Source organism: Pectinophora gossypiella, chromosome 1, assembly GCF_024362695.1.
Source record: "Pectinophora gossypiella chromosome 1, ilPecGoss1.1, whole genome shotgun sequence".
NCBI classification, from domain to species: domain Eukaryota; kingdom Metazoa; phylum Arthropoda; class Insecta; order Lepidoptera; family Gelechiidae; genus Pectinophora; species Pectinophora gossypiella.
The window spans coordinates 10,329,384-10,352,093 of NC_065404.1; the positions used below are offsets into that span (position 1 = coordinate 10,329,384).

Sequence of the window (22,710 nt, forward strand, 5' to 3'; positions counted from 1 at the left end):
AAAGACGTACGTCTTCACGTTGCGTTGTCGCCGTTGGTATATAGTTCGTCGAAATTCCAACAGAGGGCGGTAAGTTCTTAAGTAGGTAACGCTGGAGTTTTCTACCGCGACATTTCTTGTCGTTTGTTTTAGTTCTCATGGTCTGTGGTAGATGGCGTTATAAACATATCACGTCTACATCCCACCGGGGTAAGCAGAGACTATGGAACTCCATTTGCTTCGAGCCTGACATACTTCTCTTATTGAATCTTTACATCATTTTATGTTCAATAAATGTGAAGAAAAATCAACGTAAGGGTATTTATTCGATTTTAAGATTATTATATTTGTTATGTTATCATATTTTTTTTCATTTGTTGGTTTGATGGTATAATAATCCTTATATAAATACGCATATTTAAGTGCATCAGTTGGAATAAAATAATCGTAACGATTCTTTTGAGTATATTCATCTTTATTACCATATAAACTAGATACAAAATAGTATTGGACTTAGTCCTTACACGTCACAGATACGAATTTCATATTCAATAGGTATCTACTTACACAAAAGACCTTTACGAAAAAGAATTCATCAATACTTAGTACATTTTTTTCTAGCATAAAATACTCGAGAACATTAATTGAAAGGTATATTATTGAGGCCTACTTAAGTATCTTTGAAATTGTTGCTTTGAAGATATTGCATTTTGCTACTCTCAAGGGTTCTTTTAATATTATATCTTCCATCTTTAACAAATACAATTTTTTACCTTTGGTTTTTAAATTTAATACCTTTCAAAGTGACTGACATACTGACTGAACTTCAAATCATACATCAAATTACATCTACCCACAGACGTGACTTTTGTACTTCTCTTGACTCTCTCATTCTTGCTATATATATATTATATAATTATATCACGGGTTTTAAATATTATTTTTCTATCTGACTAAAGATAAAAAAGTTTACATTAATTAAAGCTTCGGTCCTAATAGCCGGGCTCCGCGCTCTCCTCGACTTTCATTTGATCCTTGCAGAAGTTAAATTGCACATTTAAAATATATTTATTATTTACAATCTTACATCTTCAATTTGAGATTTTGTAGAAGATTTTCTTCGGTGCGTCTCGAAATCTGAAAAATATTAGAACATTTTAAGAAAAAAGACCTAACTAAAGGCATATCTATAAAAACGCAACGCTTTTTATGAAAACGAAGTGATTTATCATCTTTGTAGATAATGTATTAATTTTAAATGTAAAATAATGGTAGAATAATTGCCATCACACGCATCATAATATAACCAGCTTAAATGCATCCGAATCCTGAGCACATATTTGTCATACCCGAAGGAATGTAGCATCTACTTACCAATATTATTTTTTTTCTCTTTCAGTAGCCACGGGCCGAGGTAGTGCGTAAGCAGGAAGCCAATAGGCGTGGTGATTAGAATGGCCTGAATGATTAGCCGCAACAGGTCATCTGCATAGCCCATCTCTTGTTTGGAGTAACTTGAAGATAGCAGGAATGTGTTGATAGCCACCGGGCCAAGGACTGCCTGGAAACGAAATATTATTCTTTAAAATAATTTTATCATACCGCCTTCTATCCGCAAGAGGATTACGTTGCTCGAATGATTTATACTTTTTAATAAACGCCAAAACATGTAATTAGGTACTATGGAATTTGTATTTAAAGCAACCTGTGACGTCATGGAAAAACGTGACGAAATGTCGCAATTATTATTACAATTTTCTTTAATAAAATTCATAAATAAGTTAAAAAAAACGTTTGTTGTCACCTTTAGATCGGTCTTTTTATTTAGTAGGTAATCAGAATTTCATAATTTATATTTGACTTAGGGAAACTACCCACTTTTCTCGGTAGATATGGCCTGTTTTGTTCATAAGTAGTAATGAAGACTCTTTGATGAGTTCTGTTTAATATTTTTTCGGAAGTCGCGTATCTATTCTTATTTTAAATATTTTTGATGTGACGTTGTTTATAATTTTTCTTTAAAATTGTAAATGGGAACTCATTAGGTGTTCTGTTCATGCAATGTAATTAATACGCAGAACCATTGAATTGTTCGAAAAATGTATGAATGTTGTAATAGAGCACATTGTTAGATAAAACCTATAGTGCATGACGTCGAGTGCTATTGTTATTCTTTTGTCTATAATCAATACTTGTAGTTTTGAGTGATGGCGTGAGAATTTTCGATGTAGGTACTTTTTGTAATTACTTATATGTACTATAACTGTGTAGTGTGGAGCATTAACATTTGGTTAGGTATTGTTTCGTACCTATTATTTATTAAAGATAAAGTTTATGGCCAGATTGTACTGTATCTATCATCCATTTGTATAACTTTGTTTTGTATGTTGTGTGCAATAAAGTATATTTGATTTGATTTATTTGGTATCTTGTCACGTTACTTATCGTTTTGCCTATTTCAATAGAGAATATAGATGTGGGTTTAGGTATATACGGCGCACACATATTCTACAATATGAAATTATTTTTGTTGAAACTTCAAACGTTTCAAATAAACCTCTTCATTTCAAAGAGTCATAAAAAGGTGTGAAGAGAAATTCTCAAAACCACAAGACTGTAATTAAAATTTTCAGCGGTAAATTATGAAACATGAAAGGTGTATTTTGGAAATATACATTATTATATGTACGTTCTCTTTCCCACAACAACCGTTAAATAATGGGGTTTGGATTTTAAAAGGATATTCGGTCTTACGACTATATAGCCATATTATGTCTTTGCAGCAAAATTGTTTGTTTTCATAATACTAGTGGTTCGAATCTGCCCTCTTCATTAGGGATTACAGGCGTGAGTTATGTCTTTGCCATCACCAAATAAAACCATGCACCTACCTCTACAAAGGACTTGGGTGTCCACGCACAGCACACGAAGATCTTCTCCTTGAGGCTCATATCCCAACAGACGAGCGCGGCGACTGTCAGCCTGACTGTCAGACAGGCCGCCAGGATCGCCAGCCCGTACAGCAGGGTCCGCCCTGTTGCTGGACTCATCTGTAGACAACGGGTCACATGTTAAGGCTAGATGATATCGGCGTTTGAATAGCTTGCAGGTACCGTAATTACAAATGTTCATAAGACTTAATCAACAACAAATCATTGATACCACTGAGGGCTTTACTAAAGGCTTTCGTTAACGCTATTGAATAGAAGAATGTATGGGATCGATATAATATAATCACGTGACGTTACCCAGACTTCTAATACCTCGAAGTAGAAATTCTCATCATCACTACTCTTACTAGGGGGTGGGTAAGGATATTAAGATGCAGTCTCGAAGAGCTGATCGAGTCCCTTTTATGCAGATTCTGTTTAAAGGAGGATGAGACGCTATTACACCTACTGTGCTGCTGTGAGGCTTTCGTAAGAAGCCGAACACTGGCGGGCCACATAATGGATCCCCAGGAGGTTATGGAGCCAAAAGACGCTAGATCTAACCGAACGGATTCAGTCTACCGGAGGATTGTTATGTGCAGGGATTTGGTCACAATAGATCTTAGTGGATCAAATAGATCGCAGTGGTCATTGGGGCTGTAGCAGCTCGAGCCCTTTTGTTTCAAATAATAATAATGAATATCTTGAAGTAAAAAAACGTGAAAGCAATATAAACTATGTTACACTTACGTATGTACATATAATAATAAAGTACTAGCTGTATCGTGACAGTATATTAATTATACCGTTCTCCGACCAAACCTTCGTTTCTAGGAACACATCAGAGGCGTAGCAAATTTGGAAACGTTGTGATTCCATCACTCGCTAAAGTACTTATAACTTGCGCGAATTGAGACGCTTTGCAGGTAGATGTGGGTTCACATATCTCATTACTCTAGCCATAGAGGCAGCCAATCAGCTCGCCACACCAAACACTTCAGGTCCCCGATACCGACCCCGCCGGCGTGGTCGACGATTTCCCTCATTCAGTGCTTATCGCTATCGACCCACTAGAGTCGATTAATTCTTTCAAATATTTTTCCCCTCAGACGACGCCCTGAGCCGAGGTTCGCGCCCAACTGGGCATCCTCAGGCCTGTCGTCTTAAACGTTGTACCGGGTGAGAGCCTTCAGCGCTCCCCATTTATCCGGCCAAGTAGTTAATGTCATGTGCGGTAAATCTACACTAAGTCACGTCAAAAAATATATATATATATATATCTCATTCAATACTGTGCCCTGGGATGACTGACCACAAAAAATGTGCCCGAGTAGGCGAAGACGAGCGGTTCAGCCGCGGCCCAGAGGACTCGGTACGCCGTGGACGCAGGGTTGTTGTTGAGTCGCCACCCGGTGCGAGCCCAGAACGTCGCCGCCGTCGCGTTGCAAGACAACACCGCTACAGCACCTGCCGATGACAATGTTAACACATATTATAAAAGACAATACGTAAACTTATTGTGTAAGTATTCAAAGAATACTCAAGGATTTTCTTCCAGAATATTTAAGAAACTCAATTAGAACAGCACAAGGAAGTCTGTATATACCGTGCAACATATTGCACACGTACTAAATGAAAGCTTTAAACTGGAGGTTGTCGCATATAATTAAAACATTATTTTTTGTGCATGTATTTGTTAGTAGGTACTCAGTGAGAAAAACCGAGTAATTATTAGCATAATTACTTTGGTCTCTACTCTAAACAATGGGCTTTGATTTATTGCGATAAGCACGCTAAGTTAGCTACAGAAAAGTGGCTTACTCTGGGTTTCGATCTCTCCATGTGTAAGTTATCATCCAAAATATCGATTTGGCCGCAAAGAGATATAACATCAGAGATTAAAATTTGAAATATTGAAATAAGAACTATATTTTTGCCCGCCACTTACTCTACGTCTGGGTTTTAATGTCTATGTATGAATTCATACAAATCGGTTTAGTAGTGAAAACACTACAGAGACACAGAGTTACCCTCACATTTAAATAATTTTAATGTAATATGAACATTGACGCCAGGCCATTCTGTAGAAAACTGGATCTGTCAAATTTTCAGATTAGTTAAGCGAATCCAGTGAAAACGGTATAACGCTAGGGAGATGATAATGATGAACATGGACGCCAGAACTTAGTTCTATTGCGTTGGTTGTCAGATATAATGTGGGTTGTCAGTAATATGCCCTAGTCGAGACCAACAATCCTTTAATCTACTGGCGACTCCGTAAATCTGCCATAACTGAGTGAGGATAAAGAACCAACCGGTGCCACCCCATCCGTAGTGCATTGTGAAGACGTGCCCAAACAGTCCGCTGAGCAGCACGAAGAGTATCCGGATCTCGGTGAGGTAGCGGTCCTTGGAGTGCGGCAGCAGGCCGGCAAGGTAGCCCCACGCGACGCCCAGCATAACGCCCAGGAACATTGTCAACGCAGCCTGAAGAATAAATACACTTATTCAGTGTTTCTCATGGTGAATGCCACTCGAGGAATACCCCGGACACTTCATACAAAACACCTCGTTTTACACAGACACTACGCATTGACTTTACGTACACGCGCATCTGTGTGTGTGACGTCTGACGCCATACGATTGAGGACTAAAGTAAGACCGAGGGGGTGAGGTAAAGCTAGCTTAGCCGCTGGTGGGGAGCTTAGAGTTGCCGTTCTATACGTAGTACTCCTTATTCTATGCCCATTAAATAAGTCACATTAAAAACCTGTGAAAAAGACCCATATTCCCGTAACGGTCGACGGAGTTAGAAATGTATGGTAGAATTGATACAAGTAGGCATTAATGCCTGTTTCGCATCTATATTTTATTGCTGTCTGTGTCTGTAATCAGGGATGTCAGATAGGTACGTACTTATTATTCCTGCCAGGTTGGAAATTCCTTCAAAAATAAGAAAGAAACATAATGGAACAGACTGTATAAAAGCTTATTCTATAGGGATATAACAGAGCCCAAATTAGTATAGTTCCCTTAGTTAAAAGGTCTCCAAACTCGCATGTAAGTACAAACATCCGACCTTTCTAGCTTTAGGCCCAAATTTTCTGGAGATGAGAAAACTTGCTAAGTTAGTACTGCAGAGTAGCAGAGCTGTAGACTTTTCCCTTTCAAAACTAATTCCTTGAGGCGACAAACTTTGTGTGGATACATATATTTCTGTGGAAAATTGTGGTTCCACAAAGTTAACACAATTAGTATTCCTAATGAGGTATGTTTCGTCATTAACGGAACTCAAGGTGAGCGAATACTGTTTTTGATTTTGCTGTGTAAATTTGGAACGCGTTGGATTCAACGTCAGTGCTGGTGCCTGCCAATCGCGCTAGTTCTAGTTGGAATAGGAAGAACCTCGTTAAACTGACACAGACATTTGCCGTCTGCTGCGGGGCGGGCGAACAAATTGGATGTTTACTAACACATAGGTAAATACCAAGAAACTGCTATGCAACTGCAGATTTATACCTAGTAAAACATAATGAGAAGCAGCATTGGCTGGATGTTATTTCGATAGGTTAGAATTCAATTCATTTGTTTTATACTGTTTTTTTTATTACTGCATCAATCTACTCACGTGAACATGTTGAAGATTAATCTAAAAACTGTTTTTCAATATATATTTTATCTAACAATGGTTAAAGTCAATGGTGGCGGAATGCTATGGCCTCCGACCCGTTCTAGCAAAACGTCTTTTCTTTTGTATAAATGTAGCTTGTATAGCACTAGTAACATCTGATGTCAAGATTTTCTATTTGTCTTCCTGATTTTGGATGGCTGTAACTATTACATTTTGCAACGAATTTCTAATCTGTTTTCACATTTCAATTTAGATCTATTTTAGAAAAATTGCTTATGCCGTTGCAGTTTTATGCAGTCTTACATGCTACAAAAGACGGTGATTGCAAATCAGCTAGTAATTACAAGCATACCTATTATTGAAGCAGGTAAATAATTGATTCTGTGTACAAACTTTCAAGGAGTAGGCATCCAGTCCGATCGATGAGGGGCGCTTAGCAAAGGGACGCTGTTTACTTCCTTTTGTATAAAATATTCACTTACTCTGACATATCTCATATCGTCGTCAGTATCGCTGAACATAAAGCTGGACACTAGTCCAAAGACGCCGACGCTGAGCGCGGTGTCGGCGCCGCCCGCCGTGCACACTAGTTGCGGCCAATTGCGGTGCGCACTTGCGCCTGCGCTGGCTCGCACCACCGACGGCATGATCACCGGACAAGATGCCGACGCGTATATTGAACCTAGTAGCAAACCTGTGTAAAAGAAATATGGAATGTGTTTAGATATTTTAAAACTTCTAAATTTTGATTGGCATTGTTATACGTAGCCTACAAAACTACAAACATAAGATTGATATAAAAAAATCCCAATGGCGTTTTTATTTTAACACATTCGTGAGGTTTTGCGATAATCTTTTCAATTCCATTTGTGTATTAAACTGGGTCCGTGAAATATTATTATTATAATACGCCGTAATTTTATATATTTTTATCTAAGTATACCATTTATCTATCTAGATACTCGTAACATTTGAAAGATCTTTAAAAAACATTATTAGATGTCTAACATCACTTTTTCAGGAAGTACCTAGTATTTCAAGTCAAATTATGATTATTGAAATTTGTTGTAAGTAACGTGATAAGTATGAGAGCTAAATAAAGCCACAAAAATGAAGTTAGACTAAAAAGTAAGTACATATTATTTTTATTGAAAATTGATTTATGATAAAGTATATTTAGGTCACATAAAAATAAAAACTTATAGTGTAAAAGGATTTCAATATAGAATAATTTATTTAAGAATTATAACTCATTCAATATCATTTAAAGGCAATTATAATTTAAAATGTATAAGAATTTTGTGCAATGGCAATGAAGTTATTGAAATTATATTCTTAATTCGGGTAGTCACAGGAGGTAAAAATACCAATATTCGAAAAGTTTCAAAACCTACCTATAAAGTTTGAGGCGCGGCAAACCAAACCGAATAAGATAATAAAATTGTGAATTCAAACTGAACGAAACAAATCAAAATACGCGGCCAGAATGAAAACTGTCATTAACATCAATTCCGTATATTTTAATTAAAAGGTATTTCACAGCCAAATCAAAAGCGAAGAATAAAATGTGGAAGCAAAACACGCAATTGAAAAGTTTCGGCTTTGATGTTTTGTCTATAAACGGGGCGTGTAATTACAGGTGGGAGAGTGCGGGCGGGCGCTCCCGGGCCCACTCCGGGTTTACCCACTTCTGGTTTTACCCAAAATATCGTTACATAATATATTTACAGAAGACTGAAAATGCCAGAAGCTACACGGCTCACAATTTTTTTCAAGTAAAACTTTTCCGCTAGTCTATCGAAATTATTTGGAGAGAAAATTAGAAGTATTTTTCCTTTTCCCCACTCAAACTTCGCAGCGCGAGAAATTCGAGAAAACTTCCTTTCCTTCTCATTTAAGCATAACATGATTTAGGAGACACACAATGTTTTTTTTATGTCACATTTGTAAATATTGGAATAGGAGAAAATAGGAACAGGCCGTGATCCGGCGTGGCTGAATACGACCCTCCAGTCTCCCGTCATGCGGCGAAAATGCATTCAAATCTTTTGCAATACGAGTTCCAACAGAATTTATTGAATTGGCTTTGTACCGTGCACACATCGCTCCCCATTGTGTTTTGCGTTCGTGACAAATTTTCTTTTATTACACGAGAGGTGTATGTATCCCACAAAATCGAATTGCAATCTTCAGTGGAGATTTCATTGCGAAGCTTTGTAACGTATATTCTGGTAAGTAGCGTTGAATGCACAATTCATTTGCCTCCGCAACCACCACATATCGTTTATGAGTTCATATTCCAATATTTAAATTGAGCTTAAGTGAATGATGTTGTATTAGGCTATTTTTAGCAGAGATTTCTTCAAAATCATTCATTATAATCATGTCAGTTTCAGCAGTCAACTGCTGGATATATCTAGCTTCTAATGAATGGCAATAAAATGATTCTGGCATAATTAGTATAGTTGGCGAGCGGGTCGCTGATCATACTTCATGCAATATCTCTTGTTTTGTTTGTCATCTATAGAAATATTTGATCATTACCGCATTGATCAGTGTTTACCAGATAAGTTCGGGTCAATTTTGATTTATCTTTGTATAGAGTGTTCATCGTCAAATTGCAGTAGAGCAGCATCAGAAACTGCAGTATACACCTCTCCCACTTTACAAATAGATACCTGTTTTTATCCTGTACTTATATTCGGTGTTATTTTTATTATTAAAAAAATAAAACGTAATGATTATGTATCAAAGTAGTTACCCCATATCCAAGGGAAGCCCAGTAGGAAGCGAGTGAGGACGGTAACTGTGAGGACCTCCGCCGTCCACGGCATCGCTCCCAGGCCCGCCACTCGTCGCCAATGTCTTCTCATGTAGTTCACGTCCCACCCCAGCGAGCCCTTACCCAGGATCAACACTGGGTAGATTCTCCTAAAGGACGAAATTAGGTTCATACATTATGTTGTTTCGTATGTAATCGACTTTCTAAATTGACGAAAGCGCTATGCCGCTTATGACACCTTCGTCTTGTTGAGAATGAAGTGAGAGAAGATGTAACTACTTACAGTTATTTTCTTTTATTTCCTACTGTAGGAGATAATTTATAATTATGTGCAAATAATCGCTCTCTAATACTCAGTATTACACACAAAATTTATTTAGTAAAATTTATAATACGTATTTGTATATCTGCAATAATAATTACTTTTGCTTAACTAATGGTTTGCGAATATGACTTTTATATGTATTTAGGAATACGCTCAAATTCTCATAAGCAATGTAGCCGGTAGGTGCAGAAACATACCTTAGAGAAACATCGATCACAGTAAAATCTCGCATGTCGAGAATTCCCAGGTTGCGAGCGAATATTCCTGTTAGCAGGGCTCCTAGAAGTGGCGGGAGAGTGGTGGTGGCGTGCAGGACTCGTCCACTCGCCCACGCGACGGCGCCCACCGCGGCTATCCTGAACCACGAGCCGTCCCATCGCCAGTTGTCTCCCCACGTCAGCCATAGCAGACCCCACGTCAATATCCCTTGAGGAAAAATTCCAAGCACGTTCAAACTTCATGAATTTGGACATCTCTTTGTTTGACAAAAAAAAAATATAAGGAGTCAGGAAAATTGCTCTTATATACTGGGTGTTAGTGACATCGTAACGAATACTGAGGGGGTTGATTCAGACCATGATTCTGAGTTAAAATCAAGTGGAATTTTCCGTCGCAAAATTCATGATTTTTTTTTAGTTTTTTTAAATTATTTTAAATTCTATACTTTTGCGATGGAAAATTTCACTTGATATTAACTCAGAATAATCAGATGAATCATCCCTCTCAGTATTCGTTACGATGACACTTACACCCCGTACAAGTACATACGGTAGCCATATAAGTAGGTATGGGTGTTAGTGACACCGTAACGAATACTGAGGGGGATGGTTCAGACCATGATTCTGAGTTGATATCGAGTGGAATTTCGTGTCAAAAAATTCATGAAATTTTTTCTTTTCTTTTTAATTATTTTCCAATCCATACTTTTGCGACGGAAATTTCTACTTGATATCAACTCAGAATCATGGCCTGAACCACCCCTCAAAGTTTTCGTTACGATGCCACTAACACCCTGTATACTTATTTTTTTCGATTTCCTATGTTTACTACTACAACCGGGGGCGTCTCATTTGTCGAATAGTTACAATATTTAAGATTGTCAATGTTCAATTTGAACACTCGTATATATACGAACCTATTCTTTATATATATATAATATATACATAGCCAAAAATACATTTAAATACATTTCCCGTTAATGAGTGCCAGGTAGAATGGACTGAAAATTTTCTTATCTGTGTCCTTTCATGTAAATAAATAGAACATCTTCCTCAACATCCCACAATCAGTTAAAAATAACTTACGAATCTAAATGTCTTAAGTACTGTACTTATTTTTAATAAAATAAATAAATAAATAATAATAAATACTTAAAGGAAAATAATTCTTACCTAATATAAATAATGTGAAGTAGTGAAAGATACTCGTGGTCGCCGGAGAATTATACCATGACAACTTCTTTATCACGTCGTCGTCGTCAATATTTTTTTCTAAATTGTTGCTTGCCGGGAACTCGACCGTTCTGAAATAATAATGTGCCTAATTTATTTTGGGAGCGTAACATTATTTTTCAGTGGAAATATAAAATATATGTTTGGTAAACTCTTACAGGGAGCGGCGCATTATATCGGCTCGGAGTCTGTCCCACGTTGTTCTGACTAATAACGTATCGCGTCCTTCATATTTGTTCAATTTACAACTAGCAAACGTTTAATTACAACTTCTTTGGCGATATCAAGAACTGTATTTGGATAGAGATGTACTTACTTACACGTTTTTAGTTCCTTTTAGGATACCCGTGCGAGGTCCCATGTACACATCAGCATTTTCCTTATCTATAAACATTATCATCATTAATAACTATAATTACTGAATGAATTCATATTCTATAAATATGAATTTATTCTAGAATGGTCACTTTTTTACTGCTTTCGAAATATTTCAATATTAGGCACAACATGAAAGAATCTATTGTCGATCACGTAATTGCTAATAAGAGATCGAAGCATGCTTTAATGGATGAATGATTGACTTTATAAACTGTTTGTATAGCTAGTGATTGACTGGTTAAGACATTATAAAAACACATGAAACAGGAGATACATGATATAATAAATTATATACATGAGTTAAAAAAGTAACACTGTATTTTATGAAATTTTTACATGGTTGCGGCGAAGCAAAAGGGAAGGTTATGTGTTTGACCGCTATGTATGTTGTACAGTCATGAGCAATATCATGTACCCACTTTAGAACCCTGTCGCATTATCTTATTTGACATTTAATGAGACTTACAGTTTAATTTGTGAAAAGAAGTTAATTTAACATGGTTTCAAAGTATATACATATTAGTACTCGTGACCGTACATCTGTACCCAACTTCTATTAACCTTAAACAAATAAGGTCTTGGTTGTACAGTGACGTCAGAGATGAAATTATTTTTGACGAAATGAATGAGTATTTTTTGCATAATTAATACATTTTAAATAATAGACAGGGTTAACACCCTGTACTCGGTAAAGAAAGCTTTGAGGGATGATTCAGGTCAAGATTCTAAAATTCCTAATTAATTAAATAGTAAATTCATGAATTGATATCAAGTCGAATTTTCCGTCGCAAAAGTATGGAACGGAAAATAATTTAAAAAAAATCATTAAAATTGCGACAGGAAAATCCACTTGATATTAACACAGAATCATGGTCTGATATCATCCCCCTCAGTATTCGTTACGATGTCACTAATGTATATGTACACACAGTTTTGCTTTTTGCTAGGATATTTTTAATATGTATTCCGCATTATGTCGTATTGTACTAATGTATTGTGGCATAACAATAGTAAGTAGTAAGCCGCGAAGAAAAGGTTTACTCAGAGTTTAGAGAGATTACGTGTAAGTCTCCTGTTGTTTACTCCCGTAGCCGCTGTATCTCCGGGTTAATGCAAATGTAAACCTTGTACGTAATTGTTAATTATAACAGTATTTCGAAAGCGAACTAACAGACGTGAAGTGTATGAAATACCCATTTTGTGACTATGCATTCCAATTGAGAAAGAAATGTCCAAATGTGTTTCGGACGTGTATTCCATAGAGTTCCGGATTTGCCGTATGTACAAATATAATATACAATCGATTGCTATTGATTGTAGTGTGTCTTTGCGGTATTGTTTCACGCGCATAAAATGTCACATTAAATCTTTTGCTCCTCATTTATTATCATCCAACGTGAAATTTCATCACCGTAGGTACAGTGAAAGTTGACGGAGTTTATGGCTTTGGTTTACGGGCCGATGACCGGATATCGATAAAAGAAAGATTCGTTTTATAATATTGATTATCGAACTCTAAATCGTCGTACGTCGATGTTTATTGCAAAAAATGTCCCCGCTCCACGGTCAATGAGATCGCAAACTCAGGGTGAAATCAGATAATATTATTCAATGCGTTTTTGAAATTAATTCTTCGAAATAAAACAACAATAGTTCTGCAGCAAATCAAGCCATTATCCTGTTTTGTTACGTCACTATTCGATGAATTTTGCGTTAGTGGAAACTTCTGTGTATTTTTTTTAAGTATTATCAATTTATCAGATAAACGTTTTATTACATACTATTTAAAAATTAAATAAATAATGGAGAAGAAAAGATAGAAAGTGAGTACTTACTTTGCTGCATTTTTACAGGTTTAATTTATCAGTCGTTTTTAACAGGTTCACTTAATTCAAAATATTTCAGTCTTTTATATATTTATTTGTTATAAAAATATGTTTTTAAATTAAGATTTACACTTATATTAGAAATTATTATGAGAGAATCAAGTAACCGGCGCGTGCGCTACCGACAGTGACGGTTGTCGGTGAGCGTGTCATACGGCGAATCAATAAATAATTGTCATTTGCTACAGCGACTCCTTATTTTATTTTACAGATTGTGCACTCAATCACCGGAAGATTAAACTAGAGAGATAAGGAGATTTATTACCCTCTCAAATCATTTGACTAAAAGATGATTGGTTAATTGCCACAGCTTTTACATACTTAGTCTCGGCCGTAATCCTTAAAGGGGAGGGCGGAGCCGCATGTCATCAATAAGACAACCCGCAGCTATTCCCGAAATAAGTCCCAAGATAAGATAAGCAAGTTTATAAAATACATATTATATTTGCATGGTTAATTAGTAGTAGGTACGTGTAGTTTTCGGTTAGCAAAACCGTTGATTTTATGTTTTCAACAAATACCTACGTGAAATATTAAATTTAGGAATTATGCAGACTCGGCCTAGTTTGGAAACTCTTATTCTGTAGACACATTCATCATAGTGCCCAAAAACATTTTTGTCTTTCTGTTTCTTTTTGTAACATTGTAACATTGCTAGTAAAATGGAGTTGAAGAACTACTATTATTTTTTCATTGCAAATGAAAAAGAAGTACAATAAGGGCTTAATTATTATCGGTCAGAATTCGGTGACATATTTTCCTAAACTTGATCGTGATACATAATAATTAAAGTTGTTATTACCATTAAAATTTAAATAAAATATGTTACGGCTGCGACATAATTTCGAAATAAGTAGTATATTCATTTAAATATATGACAGTGCTTTACGAAAGTATATTAGAAAAGAAGGAACAAACAATACAATTTCAAAAAGGCGGGTAAGGCGGCTAATGTACCTAATATCATACATAACATAAATAGACTATATTCGTCCCACTGCTGTACACAGGCCTCCCCTCAACCACACTGCTCCAGTGCTGGTTGGTGGTAGTAAAGTAATATTAACTCTATAAATTATGCACTACCATCAAGTTTAGGTAAATTTTCCACCGAATTTCTGACCTTTATTATTTATCTCCAATATTAAAAACATATTTTTATGTCATATGTATATACATATACGTTTGTATTATCTCACGCCCAATTTTCTTATTATATAGGCGAGGGTAGAAAATTAGAGTCGGTATAAAGTCATTCTATGTTTTCGCGTGTTGTGTGAACTTGTGTGTTACAATACAACTCAATACTTAACAGACTTACATTTTCTTTTCTTCGTCTGTAAATTGATTGATCCCTCGAAAAAGGTTATAATAATTATTATTATTTCAAAATTAACCTACCTCTAAGCTAAGGTATAGGTAAAAGGAAAAATCTGTATAATCTATAAAATTTATTGAATATCTATATATTGTAAAGAGTTCGAGGTATTATTATTCTTTCTGCTGGCATCTGTTGACAGGGGCGGCGGCGACAGCGTCTGTGTCCGGTAAAATTCTAGAACAGAAGTAAGTTTGTATTATATAAAAGTATTCATAATAAAAATAAACAATCTTCTTATGTGGGTTGTAAAGTGAATACCTCATCAAGCCTGGTGTCAGGGTTATTATTGAGCCGCCAAAGGCCCGTGTCATGACTCATGTAATGACTACATATTTAGATACTTACATCAGTAAATAGTAACCGGGACCAACGGCTTAACATGCCTTCCGAAGCACGAATCATCTTACTTATCGGACAATCAGGTGATCAGCCTGTAATGTCCTAACCAAACAAGGGATTACAAAGTGATTTTTGTGATATTTCCCCACGGGGATTCGAACCCGGGACCTCCGTATCGTGAGCCCAACGCTCAACCACTGGACCACAGAGGCCGTCTTAAAATAAACAATATGATTATCTCAAACAGACGTCCACACGCACACAGTACGCGTTTAGCCGTTGGTCCCGGTTACTACTTAGTGATGTAAGTAGTCGTTTGATCCATGTCAGGGACCTTTGGTAGCTCAATAGCAACCCTGACACCACGGTTGATGAGGTTGGTACTCCACCTCACAACTCACACGATAGAAGAAGAAGAAACAGACGTCTACATTTTAATGACTAAAATCATTTAAAAGACAACAGTACATTGTCACCCTTGGCCGTTTGCAAAAGAAAACTTTTACGTCTTTTTAAATTAGTCTAGTTTTCTTCAAAAAGCATATACTGCGTTTAACAGCCTAAGTTTCCGGCCACGCAGCATGTTGCCGCTAAGACATTTTTTATTCAGAATTAATTCAGCGGCAGCCTTTCGGATAAAAAACTATATACCGCTCGGGATAGATACCTTCGGGGGCGACTCGCGAGTCCTGTGAGAGGAGAATCGGGCCTAAGATGGTGGTCAGGGCGGACCCCAATGTGGACGTTATGAGTATGGCGATAACGATGATATTGGAGTGCTGGGCAGCGATCCGCTCGTCCTGGCTGGTGGCGCCGTCCGTCCACAGGGAATCCGCGGCCACCCGCACCAACACAGCCTGAAATTACATTCTGATTGAAATACGTTTTTATGAATACCTTTATCATAATAAACTCGAGACCGTATTGTACTCAATTCCGAACGAAAAAGCAAGGAAACTGAATAGTTAGCTTCCTTTTACCTGTCTGAATACGATGTTTTTAGCTCGCTTGGTTAAAATATTTTTGAATCGAATATAAGATATCGTGACGTATGTTGTTGTTTTTAATGAGTAAGTATATACAGGGTGTTAGTGACATCGTAACGAATACTGAGGGGGTTGGTTCAGACCATGATTCTGAGTTAAAATCAAGTGGAATTTTCCGTCGCAAAATTCATGTTTTTTTTTTAGTTTTTTTAAATTATTTTCAATTCTATACTTTTGCGATGGAAAATTCTACTTGATATTAACTCAGAATAATCAGATGAATCATCCCTCTCAGTATTAGTTACGATGACACTTGCACCCCGTACAAGTACATACGGTAGCCATACAAGTAGGTATGGGTGTTAGTGACACCGTAACGAATACTGAGGGGGATGGTTCAGACCATGATTCTGAGTTGATATCAAGTGGAATTTCGTGTCAAAAAATTCATGAAAATTTTTCTTTTCTTTTTAATTATTTTCCAATCCATACTTTTGCGACGGAAATTTCTACTTGATATCAACTCAGAATCATGGCCTGTACCACCCCTCAAAGTTATCGTTACGATGTCACTAACACCCTGTATAATTTATTTTATATTATTTTTACTACGGTGTATTGTCGTATCATTTTTTAAATATCATAAACTCAAAGGAAAGTTTCTTCTTTATCATGTACTTTGTTTATTGTACCTATATACATCATAAAAATCGATTTCGTATAACATGATATCGACGAGACTCGTTCAATTCTAAATCATTAGGTACTAAAACTTTGTACAGTCATGAACAATATCATGTACCCACTTTAGAACCCTGTCGCATTATCATATTTGACATTTAATGAGACTTACGGTTTAATTTGTCAAAAAAGTTAATGTGACATGGTTTCAAAGTGTATAACAGTACTCGTGACCGTACCTACTTGATAGTGACGGTATAATTGGGTGCATGATAATGATGTTCATATCTCTAAAGTCAATACAGGAAAGTTTCATTTTTGTTCTATACCATATAAGTTCAAAAGGTCGTAGGATCATTGAAGTTGGATAAACAGTATGTATATTGCCACGTACGTATTGCCAATCACGTTACAGCCGTAGGTAAATGGAACATTCCAATACAAAAACAGCTATTTTACCAAACGTAACGCAAGGTTATTTAACTTAATGTACGTGGGATCAGGTGAACTACTACGTGTTTCTTTTTTACATGCGTCCGACATACACTGGCCAAAACTAAGCACTACACTTTTTTTTTGTTTTTCTATACTACAGAAGTTACAGATTTAAAATAAGAAAAACAATAAACAAGAAAAACAAAGAACAAACAAGAAAATAATTGTATCAGCTTTCTTTGTACTTATTAAACTATACATTAGTAACATTGCGAGTCAATTTATCTTGTGTACTTAAAAAGTTGTTATAAATTTATAATTTTAAAAGTGTAGTAGGTAGTGAGTAGACACTTATTTTTGCAGTGCAGTGCACAATTAAAGACGCGACATTATCTATATCTATATAAATTTCGCAGGTGTAGGTATACAGCTATAGGTGTCAACGAATTAAAGATGTAGGCACATTTTGCAAAACGACTTAGAAGTCTAATGACCGGCACGTTAATTAATCTTTACGTAACAAAGGGCTCCGAGATCTTACGAGTAATACATTTGTCAAAGCTTTGAAGCGAGTCAGCTCGACTCGAAATTGTTGGAGCTGGCACGGGGAGGACTCAAAGTGAATTAAACTGGAGGCGGTCGCCGGGCGGTCGGTTTTCATTCTTTAATGAGGGGATCAGTTAAACGTTACATTAGTGCGGTGACAAGGCCGCGCCGTCTGGTCGCGGAGCACCGGCCAACCTACGACTATGATTAATCGCTATCGCGTGTTACGAACGCCCGCTATAAAAATATTTGCCCAACAATTTTCCTATGCTCTTTAGTAATTACGATAAAATATGTAAGCCTCTCTAATAATAACGCTATTTAATACCTGTCTTCCGTTAAGAATTATGCGAATCATGAGTTTAGTATAATATCACACGTTATCTTATCGCATGGAGCGTGTATTCTTATTAATTAAGTGTGATCTTTTCTTATGGTTTTATTACGCCATTTTCTTGCGCCGCGCCGTTCATTTGCGAGTACCTACTTCTTATTACTTCTTAAACACTGTGCATGCGCTTACCCTCATGAAACTGAAGAGTTATGGAGTTTGTTCAGTTACATTGCTATAAAATAGTATGAAAATCAAGATAGGTAAGACATATTAGAACATTAACAGAAAGCTTGGTGAGGTATGGATACTTAGTTCATCTTACGATGGATGTACCTCTGACTGCCCCAATTGGGATCGTGAGCTTATGTTGTATAAGCTATACTCTATGTGATAAAAACATACTTAAATGAGAAACAAAAGTCTAATTTTTACTTTGTGGCAGTTATATAAATAATATGTTATTGTTCTGAGAATGCGAATCGTAGAGAAAGATGTGCCTGCATAAAATAAAAATAAATGATTTTTCTTTAGAACAAGGTACGTGGAATTACCTTTGTGCACCTTTCGTTTGTAGATACGAGTAAAACAAAACTAGATATTGTAACGCAAACGTACAAAGGCAGATGTATATTCGTTGTAAGCTGTTTCAGGCTTGTTATTTTAAGTTTAATACCTTTTTCAATTAGTACCAATTATAGTGTTATTTGAGTTGTTGAATATCATACTTAATAAATACACGAAGAGGTATCTTATCTCAAAACCGTCTGCAAAGTTCAAACTGAATCCATACTAACCTCTACTATAGCCTTCGGTATCCAAGTAACAGCAATGAATAGACTCTCCTTTACAGATAACTCGTTGGCTAGAGATACCAGGAACGCCGCCAACACTCGAAGGAATAATGCCGCGAATAAGCAAGCTATTATGAGGCACAATTCCTTTACAGAGATTTGCGATACCTGTATAAACAAAAAAGATTTTATAGTACACAAAATCTGAGTAATAGAAACATTCATATTAGATTAAGTGATGTAAGTTCCGCCCAAGTAGTTAATGCCATTTACGGCAAATCTACAATAAGTCACGTAAAAAAGTGATGTAGGTAAGTATGTGTGAGTGTGTTTTAGTAGTAGTAGTATTTTTTGAGCCGTGGTAGCGCGGTAGGTAGAACGCTTGCCTACACTTTGAGGTCGCAGGTTTGAATCCAGCATAGGCTTAAACCAATGATTGTCGAATTTTGGATTTATGTTTGGATCATAAATGATTTTCATTTGCTCAGCGGTGAAGGAAAAAACATCGTGAGGAAACCCACATTCCCGAAGGGATGTGACCTAACCTGTATTGGGCTGATTTTCCTTTCGCGGGTTGGAAGGTGAGACAGGTAGTCGTTTCTGTGAAAAACCGGACCTGTCAAATTTTCAGGTCAGGTAAGCGGACCCTGTGAAAAACGGGAGATCATGAGGGTATTTTTTGCAAATCTCGAACTTGACCTACGTATATTTTTCCCTAAGGGTATGCTTTGAATAACTCAAAAAAACTTTTCTTGAGTTTAAAGGGATTTAGAAGTATTTAAGAGAGACGGAGCGGACGAAGTAAGGTCGGACACGGATCACTTTCGTTATATGGTAGATATAACTCGTACTACTGGCTAGAGACTACCCCTTATAAATCTGTTGGGGTACAGAGCATACAACACCACACGGCTCCTTTGTGGGTTGGAAGTGAAATACTCACTCCCGAAAGAAAATGATCGTTTTCTGAATTGACTCGACCGAGAATCGAATTCTGCACCTGATTTTGTGATTGAGGTGCTACCAAAGAATACTTAATGTTTTTGAGGAATTGTACGTATAATCTATTGACCCGTCCGTCCTTCCTTCTTTAATGCTTATAAAACCTTGTTAACAGAATTTATTCAAATATAGGACAAATCCCTAGGAATCCATACTAAAGTCTAGTTCATTTTCCAGCTGAAATTGATAAAACCTGAAGCGTAGCTAAACCCGTGGCCATAGTCATACTCAAATATGATTACACGACTTGCATTAAAAGTTAGTTTATGTAGTACATTATTGGCTCGCTATTTTGATGTGTTATTTTAGCAGGGATAAATTAATTTAGCTTTAAATTGAGTTCATAAAGTGACTTGAACTAACGTACATGCAGGTGATGAATGTTTACATAGTGTATTGAGAGAGTTGTGAGTGTTGAGAGACGTTTGCATCGGACATTGCATTTTAACAGTGTTCATGCGTGTTAATAGAGCTTCGCACCCAGAAGGCAGAATACGGTTCCTGTTATTTTTTCAGTAATTGTTGGCAACACAGTCTTGGAATTGTTTATTTAACCTATATCAGTTTAGGCATATTTGTGTGGAGCACTAGTATGTTAACCAAAACCACATGAATCTCAATCCCTCTTATTATTAAACGTAGACTAAAGATAGTAGCGGGTTTAGTACTAGCTTAGAAAGTAATAGTACCTATTTACTAAATTTAAAGTATTTTAAACCGTTGACAAAAAACGGTATATATAATTACAAACCGAAGTGGAACGCTAATCCGAGGGGATCATCTATGTCATAGATCATACTTCTACGGTAATAACCTCGTATTAACGTTATTATAAAACGTGGATTAAAAAAATACCACGTTGCATTGATTGAAAACAAAGTCATTATGAACAATTTGGATGTCGAAAACTGCCGTAACCGCAGTCAGTAGGTAAGCTTGTGGACAATCTCGTACATACGTTGCATATTCACTTGAGCACAAAAAACGAGCCTAATGCATGGGCGCGAATTCGACTAGCACTCGCTGTAAATACTAAGTGCATGGGCTGCAGATATTTATTATTCAAAAGATTTTTCCCACCATTATTTAAAAGATTGCTGAGAAAAGAAGGATGGTGAAAATGACGGCGATTACGACCGGTGGTGTCGGTCATTTTTCACTCGCAATTTTGCCAGGGTTGAATTTGAAAATTTCATTGAAATCTTTTGATTAATTCATGCGGCAATTGTGAATGGGACCTTATTTTACTTAAAAATATGTCACTGCTACTAACTCTGCCGCATTGTTTCGAAAATAAAATAAAATTTTCACAATACTTTATTTCTTTTCAGAAATCTACAGAGCAAAATGGCGGTGCTTGTTGTAATAATAATAGCTATTCTATGCAAAACGCTGTCTGGGAATTTGATAAGGCTACCTTTGATCAAGTAGCAGCCAAATTATCTTAGTAAATGTAGTAACAATAATGCATACTACTCTACTAACTGTTACGATAATTGTGTTATGGTAACTTCATTTCTATTGTTTATAGAGAGTGAAACCACAACAAATCCTTTCGCTATTACATAACATAGCACCACGCCTGTCAAGAGGTAGGCAGAAGTATATAATACACTTATTCCTCACGAGCTATCGTGAATCGTGAGAGAAGCGCCTATGTTATTAAATAATAATATGCTTTTGACTTTTTGATTTTTTCGACTCTTTATCATCGATATTTCTGGAAAAATAGCATACGTATATTTAAACTACGTCCTTTATGTCGTTATATTGAAGTACCTAATCAAAACACAATAAATAATGCTATTTATTTCCAGTTACTTTAATTCTTGAGCCCTCGGCTTACTGCATAATACCTTTAAATGCTTTATCTGTTCTATAAATATTACACTTAATCTCAAATTACGGAATCGTACCATATCTTAACTAAGTATAAGAGATAGTCTACGTAGGTAACTGTTGGTGATATATTAAAAACCCGTTGCGGTAGAGTAAATATTGGTATTATATATTTTATATTATAGCTTCTATGCTGGATTGAGAGCGAATTAAAAATTATAGAATGCATTGAGCTTCTTTCCGGGCATGTCATATAATCCGAAAGTTTGTGATCGATTGTGTTATTTCTAACATCATGGAGAAATGTTATGGGCTGCCCTTATCATATCACCATAAGGTTCATCATATCCATTATAGGACTTTGTATCAACAGTGGTTGCAAGTTGTCTTTGATTACTTGTGGTTATGGCTATCCCATTCATTATTAGGGTTATCGCAGTGGGCTTATGTATTTACATCTTTAGGCAGCAATATACCTACATATGATAGAAATGCAACAATAAGTTAAAATATTATTATTTTATTAAAAATAAGTACAATACTTAATACTTTTTTTTACAATTGACGGTGTAACAAAAACCAACTAAATAAAGCAACACGTATTGTATTTAGAGCTCTAACACAAGTACCTAGGTTTATTAAGTTAATCTTAGGGCAAGTGATTGCTCATTTTTTATTTATTCAACTTGTTCAAGGTAAATTTAACATTTTTCAATCTACGTCATTTGTTATGGCTGAAGAGAAGAAATGACAAGAAACTGCAACAGCAACACATCTTTTAAATCAATGTCATACCTTTTCTTTGTACGCTAAATAACGACTTTACTTGGACCAACGTACCTCTAAGTAATACCCGCTGAGAGTGAAGAGCATGGGTTCGAAGATCCTCCACAGCAGCTTGTACACTTCAGCCACGGGGTTGTCGTTGAGCGGCCAGCCTCGCCGCGACCACCGCGTCGCTGCTGCGCCCGCGCACACCATGATTGCAACTCCCGCTGAAAGGAGAAATTGTTA

The 22,710-nt window shown here is 36.3% G+C and overlaps 2 protein-coding genes across 8 annotated transcripts in view; both read right to left on the bottom strand.

The window, feature by feature from the left end:
• Positions 1–433: 433 nt before the first annotated feature.
• LOC126382303 (sodium/hydrogen exchanger 9B2-like) lies at positions 434–13,602 on the bottom strand. Of its 2 annotated transcripts, XM_050032126.1 has the most exons (11): positions 13,312–13,602; positions 11,419–11,482; positions 11,039–11,169; positions 9,845–10,073; positions 9,302–9,471; positions 7,023–7,234; positions 5,225–5,396; positions 4,222–4,376; positions 2,871–3,029; positions 1,354–1,540; positions 434–1,116 (listed from the first exon to the last, which is right to left on the bottom strand). In XM_050032126.1, the coding sequence occupies exons 1-11, from the start codon at positions 13,319–13,321 to the stop codon at positions 1,055–1,057; spliced, it is 1,551 nt and encodes a 516-aa protein (XP_049888083.1). In that variant the 5' UTR covers positions 13,322–13,602; the 3' UTR covers positions 434–1,054. The 2 variants fall into 2 exon arrangements, with proteins under 2 accessions (XP_049888083.1, XP_049888085.1); XM_050032128.1 differs by lacking the exons at positions 11,419–11,482; positions 13,312–13,602 and adding an exon at positions 11,257–11,286.
• Positions 13,603–14,800: 1,198 nt separating this feature from the next.
• LOC126382265 (sodium/hydrogen exchanger 9B2-like) overlaps positions 14,801–22,710 on the bottom strand; it is a 41,879-nt gene continuing 33,969 nt past the window's right edge. For all 6 annotated transcript variants that reach the window (XM_050032087.1, XM_050032081.1, XM_050032094.1 and 3 more), the window contains 4 exons: positions 22,537–22,691; positions 18,859–19,023; positions 15,750–15,939; positions 14,801–14,917 (listed from right to left, as the gene is read on the bottom strand). In XM_050032087.1, coding sequence (XP_049888044.1) covers positions 14,814–14,917; positions 15,750–15,939; positions 18,859–19,023; positions 22,537–22,691 — 614 coding nt within the window. In that variant the 3' untranslated portion in view covers positions 14,801–14,813. The remainder of the gene's footprint in view (positions 14,918–15,749; positions 15,940–18,858; positions 19,024–22,536; positions 22,692–22,710) is intronic.

Coding starts and splice junctions, on each gene's coding strand:
- LOC126382303 (XM_050032126.1), bottom strand. Junction 10,074..11,038: donor CTTCACATTATTTATATTAG/GTAAGAATTATT, acceptor TTTTTCCTCAAG/GGATATTGACGTGGGGTCTG. Junction 4,377..5,224: donor CTACGGATGGGGTGGCACCG/GTTGGTTCTTTA, acceptor TGTCATCGGCAG/GTGCTGTAGCGGTGTTGTCT.